The sequence below is a fragment of the Humulus lupulus genome, chromosome 7 (genome assembly GCF_963169125.1).
Source record: "Humulus lupulus chromosome 7, drHumLupu1.1, whole genome shotgun sequence".
Taxonomy (NCBI): domain Eukaryota; kingdom Viridiplantae; phylum Streptophyta; class Magnoliopsida; order Rosales; family Cannabaceae; genus Humulus; species Humulus lupulus.
The window spans coordinates 3,506,688-3,515,671 of NC_084799.1; the positions used below are offsets into that span (position 1 = coordinate 3,506,688).

The 8,984-nt window shown below is 31.3% G+C and overlaps 1 protein-coding gene across 1 annotated transcript; it reads right to left on the reverse strand.

Moving 5' to 3' along the window:
* Positions 1-1,673: 1,673 nt before the first annotated feature.
* LOC133790357 (linoleate 13S-lipoxygenase 2-1, chloroplastic-like) lies at positions 1,674-7,819 on the reverse strand. The gene is made up of 9 exons (XM_062227966.1): positions 7,298-7,819; positions 5,623-5,894; positions 5,275-5,512; positions 3,999-4,316; positions 3,789-3,874; positions 3,566-3,676; positions 2,962-3,263; positions 2,592-2,858; positions 1,674-2,519 (listed from the first exon to the last, which is right to left on the reverse strand). The coding sequence occupies exons 1-9, from the start codon at positions 7,677-7,679 to the stop codon at positions 1,760-1,762; spliced, it is 2,736 nt and encodes a 911-aa protein (XP_062083950.1). The 5' UTR covers positions 7,680-7,819; the 3' UTR covers positions 1,674-1,759.
* Positions 7,820-8,984: the final 1,165 nt, after the last annotated feature.

Sequence of the window (8,984 nt, forward strand, 5' to 3'; positions counted from 1 at the left end):
GGTTATCAAGCTACATTAATGAGATGTGATGTGAAAAAGAAATAAACTGATAGGAGGACCACACTACCTGATAAGTATAGCTGAAAACAACAAGGACTCAAGCACTAAACAACATTATAATTTATATCACAAGGCACACAAGTACTGCTTCCATCAATAGCTTTGAAATTTCAATACCAAATTGACAAGTTTTGTCTGTATTTTTTTTTACAATTATTTTTAAGGCTATATTTTTTTGCACCAAAATTGAAAATTTTCAACAACATTTTTGGTGAAAATAACAGCACAAGATAATGTAAATTGTATGAAGCTATATGAGAGTAAGCATGACTCTATAATGAACACAACCACTATAAGAAAAAAAATCCAGCATTGGTAAAAATCTTATTACATAAATATAAGACACCACTGACGCTACTGACGCAAGGTCGCCCCGTCAGCATTGGACGCTTAAGAAAAATTTGGTATTTTTACAATATTTATAGATAAAATAATATTTTTATAAAATTATGAGCTTTTTTGTATAAGAAAATAGTATTTTTCAAAAATGGGATCTTTTTATTTGGAGCTCTTGACACAGGTTTGACTTGCCTATGTCCAGAGTCGGCCTTGTACTGATGCCCACTACAAAAAAACTTAATTTTTAATCACAACCTTTTAGTGACAACAAAAAAAAAACTGTGACTAAATCTATATTTCAGTCATAATTTGTGACAAATAATCTTTTAGTCACACTAAATTCTTTTCGTTTTTAATGTTTATAATCATGACTAGTGGGGTTTTGTTTGGTTGAAATGGTTTGGTGATTGAGTTTGAATTCAAAGCAATACATTTTGTTCGTACACATCGTACGTCTTGTACTGTTTTTCAATGCTCAATATTTGGATATTAGGTGTAAACCTTATGCTAAGACTTGTAATTAATGCTCTTATTAATGCACATGGTAAGGCTCTCAGTTCTTAACCTCTTGCCACTCATCAGCTGTAACTCATTTTAGCATTGTTTTTCAAGTTTTTATTTCCTTGGGTTGGATGTTGTGTCACCTATCTATCTAATGTTTTTGTTAAGACTCTTGTAATTCATTTTAGTTTTTCTAATGAATTCTGTTCTGCCTAACAGCTTCACCCAAAAAAGTCTTACTCAAACCTGATTCTATAAGCATACAATGCACCTTATTCAAAAGAGTTCTATTCATACGCTCAGCAATTCTATTTTGATGAGGTGTTCTTACCACAGTTCTATGTCTAAATATATCCCATATTCAGCACACACAGAGTCAAATTCTTTATTATTAAACTCAAGACCATTATCAGTTCTTAACACTTTAATTCGTAGACCAGTTTTCGATTAAAATTTTCCATTGTTTAAATTTTTCCAAACATTTATTTTTATGTTTCATTAGAAAAAACCCAAACTTTTCTACTAAATTCTTTCATTTTTATGCTTCATTCCAAATATTGAAATGTTGATGACAATAGTATGAAATCTTTCATTTTCACTTTCACATGTGATCAAACTTCCACTTGTGTCTTCAACTTAAAATTATATTGTTGTTACTCTTTTAAAAGAAAAAAAAAACTAAGGTCTTATTCTTTAAATATTTTTCTTCTATCAAATTGTTTTTAAAGAAAACTAAAGCCTTGAACTTAATTAATACCAGAAAAACTCAAGCCTTGAATTTGATTCTGGTCTCAAACCCTAGTATAACTTTCATTTCTTTCTTTCTAAAATACATAATATTATTCATAATGTTCACAACTCAGATAGAAATACTATAAGGAACACCTTTTCCAGTAACACCAGGCTCTGAAAATGGCTTCAAAAGCTGATAAGGCACAACCCCAACTCCACATCGGTTCTTCAAATTCTTGTTGGTGTTTCTCTCATCAATAATCCCTTCTAACTCTTTCAACCTCCCATGGAATCTCTCAAAAGCCGCTTTAATAACATCATCTTCTTCCCACGAAGGCTCTATCTTCTCACCAAGATACTCCTCGTCCGGCGAATGATTCGACAATATATCCAACACCGCCATGATCGTCGTCGCCTGAATCTGCGAAGGAAAGCACTGCAAAAGTGCTTCCTCTGGTTTAGCCCAGAAGTTCTCCCAGAACAGTTCGCTAGCGTCTTCGGTCGGCATGTTCGTTCTAGCAATCGTAGGCCTATTAGGGAAATATCCTGCGTATGTATATTGGCCAAAGTTTACAGCTGCATGGTGACCAGAAGTTACCCAAACGATCGTCGTTAAGATCTCGATTAAGTCTTTCGGTGTCTTCAAAACTGGCCACCATGGCTCGTCCTTTTTGTCTCCATGACCTACGGTTCTTATTTCTGTCCACCATGATTGAAGCTCTTGATCAGACTCAACTAAATCTGGCTCTGGGTAGTAATAGTTGACATAGTCAGTGACCCATTGTTTGATTATATCCCAGAGAATCAGACCATCGTTGGCAAAAGGGTAGTCTTCAATTGTCAACTTTAGACCATGTGGAGCGCTCGGATCCTCCACAGCCATTCCCCTGCAAGTGACATATTATGTGAAGTTTATAATTTCTATGTCATGTAAATGAAACTTATAATTATTATTTTACCTGTTGATGAGGTCAGCTGGTAATGCTTCTTGGTCGAATCGCCATAGTTGGTCATAGGCATCAGCACAGAGCTCCATGGAGTATTTTCCAGGAGTGAATGCGGATTCAATTATGCCTCCGGCGTTGATTAAAGCTTCTCGAGCAAGAGCATTAATCTCCATTGTGTATCGGAAATGCGGGTGCAACAATCTATAGATTGGGTGCATTGCACTAAGCTGTCTGTTTGTTGCTATTATATATGGCTCGGTGGCACAATGTGTTCTTAGCCTGTTCATATTAAATAGTTTGGAACAATTAATAAAAGTTATTATCAGTGGAAAAGATTTGATATATATTATAATAAATTAAGTCATATAATGAGTATATATACCAGTGGCTAACGAGTTGGTGATAACCAGAATCATGAGCAAGTACATGAGCTTTGGCAAATCTCCAAAGCCAGACACCAGTGGCATGCCAAGAAGGAGAGAAGACTTCCTTCCATTGTGGCTTTCCATCCATTGGTGGTCGAGTCAACTCAATGGCCAATGGCCTTAGTGTTCCTTCCAAAGTTAGAAAAAACAATGTCCTTGATCCATACAATGTTGTTCCTTCGATTTCTCTTACTTTCTTCACATATGGTAGTAGCAAATCATGGTAATCTAAAATAAATAATTTCTTTTGTTTTATGGCCTGCAATGTGCAAAACCAGTTTTACGAGTTAGCATTATAATTAATTGATTATGTAATGTCACTACAAAGAGGTCTTTTGTTCGCCTCTAATAATCTTCGGAAATGCTTTTATAGATTTATGGACGGGTTCAGATTTGACAGGATAAACTCCCGCCATTCTGATTTATTCGTGGGGTATTGAAGTGAATCTGGTCACCGCTAATGAGGTCAAAAAATTGATCAACCATTTTGGAGCGAAATGTTTGTAGTTATTTTCATGAGGTTATTTGTGGCTTAGTTATTTATATCTAATCAATTAGTACCTCATCAATAGTCATGAATCCTTTGATTTCCCGCTCAATCAATTCTGCAGTGATTGCTGATTCAGGTGGTCCATAGATTTCAGGATCAAGTTTACTCTTCAATGGCCATTCCTACAATACATACATATATATATATATCATATATAGTAATTAATTAGTACTGTTTATTAGCAATAAAAAAAACCATTAATTGTCATTAGTGTTGTGTGTGGATGAAACATACCTTGACTAATTGAATGCTATATGGATTGAGACCTGCAAGCGTCTGCCTACCAAATTCCTCATCTCTAAACCAAAAGAATTTGTCCCCTAAACATACCCCAAAAGAAAAGAAAATACATGTTAACTAATTAAAACATAAATTTAAAAGATTATTAGTAAGAACTATCAATTAATTAATTAATGTATATATATATGGTGTGTTTATTATTACTGTCCAAAGTTTCTGGGATCTCAAATTGCAAGGCATCGTTTGCATCAGAGACAGTCTTGACTAATCGAGGCAGAAGATTCTTGAGAAGCCCTTGGTCCTCAGTGGGAGGTAGTTTGAGACCATCATCGAAGAGTGAATCTATGGCCTTAAAGTAAGGGAAGCCAAGTGAAGGGTCAAGTAAGACCGTTTGAAGAGAAGGCACCAAGGCATGTAGCCCTGAATATACTGTCTTTGCTGAAAATGTCAATTGCTTTATTTCTGAGAAGGCTTCATCTCGAGGAACATACACATTCCCACTTCTTTCCTCCGACAATGGATCTGTATAATAATGATAATATTAATAGAAACTATACTAAACTATTCAAAGATATGTTTTTATAGAAACTATACTAAAATATTAATAGAAACTATACTAAACTATTCAAAGTGTATAGAGTAATTCTACGGTGCATAACTGAAAAGGTTAGATATGCACCGATGCATACTTTTTGTGATTTCTGGCTCGTGAATATTTTCCGGCGTAATTTTTTTTATGAGCGTGTTTATTGTAGTTATTTAGAGCATCCTCCAAGTTTTTAAGAAATTCTGAATAATTTATAATGCCGAAAACTATGTTCAAACAGATTGTTTTCCACACGTATAAAAAAAATTAATCACATGTGCAACAATCTGTTTGAATCTAAATTTCGGCACTGTAAATTATTTGAAATTTCCTGAAAATTTGCATGTTACTCTAAATAATTACAATAAACACGATCATAAAAAAAATCACACCGAAAACTGTTAACAAAACAGGAACACAAAAGGTATGCTAGGTAGAATTACCCTATATGTATATATATTAATAAATTATATGACAAATAACATTTTTAATCCTTGCATATTAGTTAAAATCTTGTTTTAATTAAAAATGTTCAATTTGTTGTAGAAAACAACCAAAATCAACCATATATATATATATATATCAACTCATCTTATTATATAGTAAAACTTTTTTGAAAAAAAAAAAGAATTCTTTTAATATTTTTTTTATAATAATCCATAAAAGCTCAAATAAATAATTGTAGTACTGTTTTTTACTTTTGAAACCAAAAAGTAAAACTTAAAATTATTAACAATAAATAAATTATTAAAAAGGTAACTAAGATTTTATTTATGGTAATAAAAAAAATCTTTATCAAACAAATAGACAAATATAAGTAGAGAGTTAATTTACATAGATTTTGTAAATTTATTGAGAAAATTATCATTAACAAAATAGATAAGATGTCCTTACCATTTTTAGTGCGAGGACGCCCAGTCCTACAACGCCTAGGATAAGGGCGTTCCTTACCACCAAGAACAGGTCTTTTGAGATCATCACTCTTATCAGGATTACCAAGATCATTATACACATCGTAATCATAAATCCTCTCAAAACTCTTACGTTTTCCTTCGCCATCCCCTCTCACGCTCTTCAAATCTTTCTCTCTTAAATTCTTTAACCCACCTGGGGTTTGCGATGGCAAATATGACTGCTCCAAAACAACCATAGATTAATACACATGTTAAAATATATTATTAATAAATTCTAAAAAATATATATAATATCAAAATAGTTCATATATATATATGTTATGAACACCTTATTTGTGAAGAAGATTCTCTTTTGAGCATTGTCGAACTTAGAATGCACCCAAGAATTACAGCTTACATTAACAGGTCCATTAGGAAAACCCTCAAGCACAATGTTCTTAATGAACATCTCTTTGTGATGCTCATTCTCTACAACAATGGCACCAACCATTCCAAAATCCAGTGACACATCCAGATCTGCTTCGTATTCAACTCCTCCATCATCTCTTCGGCCACTTCTATGTGCATACCCTGTAACTGTTTTCTTCTCTAATCCAGTTTCTTCACAAAAAAAAAAAAAAATTATTTTAGGAAATGTATATCGATCTAGTTCATGTTATGATCATTTATTGTGTATACACTAAAGTAAAAGTGCATTAAATCATTATTGGTGCAATTTTATTTTGATCCATATATTTTAATTTTAAAATAAAATTTATGGGATTTGATATTGATTTTTCCCCAGCATATCAAATAGTATTGCGCACCTTAGCAATACTCCTATATCTTTAATTGTTTTTTTTTATGGAAATTCTATTTTAATTGTTGAATCTTAATAAAGCTTTCTTTTTTCTATGTCAGAGAGAGAGAAAGTTTAGCCAAGCTAGGACCACATGTGAAGGGACTTATAGATGTAACTTTGGTACTATGAAATTTCTCATCCACACACCTGTACTAGATTTTTTTTAGTGATGTACAAATCATGGTAGCAGTATCTATATCAGTTAGACTTGGATTATATACTGGATATACTGTGTTCAAGAAATTGGACTTTACTTTTAGAAGTGACTAAAAGTTCATTTCTATTATTAATAATACTTATTAGTCGAGAAAATATAAGGTCTCATTGGTTAGAAAAAAAGAAACAAATATATACACATGATTCACTCAAATATATAGCACAATACACTCGTAAATTTTTTTAAAAATAATGCTCGAAAATTTAATTACTCGTGTACTACACACAATTAATTAAGTCTGCGTAAATTAATTCATTCAAATATTTGAATTAATAAAAGGATTTATATTATTTTTTTACATTGTCTCATTACCTGTTTAAATCATATATTTTGAGAAATTATTTTTTGGATTATGTGTTTTGTAAAATGGTTCAAACAAGTCTTTAAATCTGATTTTTGTCAAGAAAATATTTAATTAAAATTACAAATAATTCACAAAATTAACAATTTAGAACAAAAGTACAATTATTCTACCTAATAATTATGTTGTCATATTCAATTTTTCCTTAATTAATTAATTCATTTGAACTTCTTAATTAATTCACTTACAAAAAAAATAGATTTAAAAGTTTATTTGAACTATTTTACGAAATATAGAATCTAATAAATAATTTCTCAAAACACAAAATCTAACCAGGTAACGGAAATTAACACAATGACCAAAAAAATATTAACCCTTAATAAAAGTTTCTCTTTTTTTCTAAAATGAAAAAAACTTTAAGATGAAATTAAGTCATAAAATAAAAATGAAAACAAAAATTGGTTTGGTAAAGGTAATAATAAGAAATTGTACCAAAACATAGATGAAAGTTAATTTTACCGCCAAAAAAATAATTTTCATACTACTTAAGTACTACAAACATAATAAGTTATACACAGCAAATAACCCTAGTAATAATAAAACATATATCTATATATATGTGTGTGATATGTACATATACTTACTAGGCTCAAGTTCAGCACTAACAAGCTCAAGAAGGAGGGTTTTGCCAAGCAAATCTTGAATATCATCAAGCCCTCGACTCAAACCAATGTTAGATAAGAAGCCTCCCACAGTAGAGCTGACGGTCACAACAGCTTTGACCTTAATGATTTTCTCATGGGCAACCTTGTTTTCTTTTAAAAGAGCTCTAACTACGTTGCTAGAACTGAAACTCAGGCCATGGTTTCTGTGTTTTTTACTACAAGGGAATATAATAGATGGCCTTATGCACACGGGAAACGAAGCAAGATTACTCCCCCCATGGATGAATGCCTTCGGCAACGAGCAGAGTTGGGTTTTGGCTGACGGCGATTGTGACTCTTGAAAAACTTGGGGCTTCAACATTTGTTTTTTTTTTCTTTTTTTTGGGGGGGTTTGATATGGTGGATTAAGGTTTTGATCTTATAATATATATATATATATATGTATTATATAGGAACTTTCTTTGAATGTTGGCAATGAATGAAGTGATTGTGAGTTAAGCAGTGGGTGAAAACCTGTGTAGAGAGACAGAGAGATCTAGCTCATTTTAAACGTGAAGAATTTGATGATAATAAAGCTATATATATATATATATAATTTTTAATTATTCCCAACTAGTACGAGGGACTACATAGTATTGCAAATTAATTTGAACGGCTATAAATAAATTTGTAACTATTCAAATATTTTTTTAGAAACTAGACAATTATTTTACCTGCATATATGGGTCCCTTAATTTTGAATCTCTTTCGCTCAATTATTTATATCATATATGTATGTATATCCTGAAAAAGATTGATGATAGAATTACTTTACCTTCTTTTTGGCTGAATATTTTTTATTTTTATTCTATTATATTTTTGTAATTTTTGTTAGTATCATCAATACTAGTACGTGGAGATTTGTTGGTGATTTAGGTTGAGATACTTTAAATATTTCCATAATAATACACGTTATTAATTATTATTGTCTAGCAGAGTAAAATTATTATATAAGTTTTTTTTTAAGATAATGGGTAGATTTCATTAATATGGTCAATCCAATAATATACATAATAAATAGGTCGAATTAGTTTTGTTCATTATTAATCTTTTATCTATTACCTGTATTATTTATTGTGAAGTTTTCAGCCATTAGTACTGTTTTCGTTTCTTTGTTTTCTCATATATTTTATGATGTGTTTAATAATTTTTTTTATACTATATAACAATATTTACATAGAAAAAAAAAAAGTAAATTGTAATAACACAACGCATGCGACTTACCATTAGTCTATAACTATAAATATATATAAATTCTTATAATTAATTAATTAAAATAAGTGAGAAAAGATATAAGATCCTCATTTCTTTCTCTCCTATTGTCCATAGAGGAGATATCATTTTTTTTCCTTTTTAGAATTTTTTTTCTTCTACTCATGATGTGCCCTTATTAATAATATTATGGCAGATTTTTTTGCCATTTATTTTTATATTGTAACATTTTAAAAAAATAGTCTTTCTTTTATTAAATAAAAAAAAAACCTTACCGGGTCAGGTCTAATTCGTCCCATCACATCCGGGGCAGGTCTGACCCAACCCACATCAATAGCCTTAACGGGGCGGATCAGGTCAGGACAAGAGCTTAGCGGGCCCCGCCCCATTTACATCCCTAGACCCAACCAATCCA

Bases quoted from the DNA above. Each gene is read 5' to 3' on its own strand.
- LOC133790357 (XM_062227966.1), bottom strand. From the start codon at position 7,679: ATGTTGAAGCCCCAAGTTTTTCAAGAGTCACAATCGCCGTCAGCCAAA. The intron at 4,317-5,274 runs GTAAGGACATCT...ATTATTATACAG, and splicing joins GCGTCCTCGCACTAAAAATG to ATCCATTGTCGGAGGAAAGA. The intron at 3,677-3,788 runs GTATGTTTCATC...TATGTATTGTAG, and splicing joins ATAGCATTCAATTAGTCAAG to GAATGGCCATTGAAGAGTAA.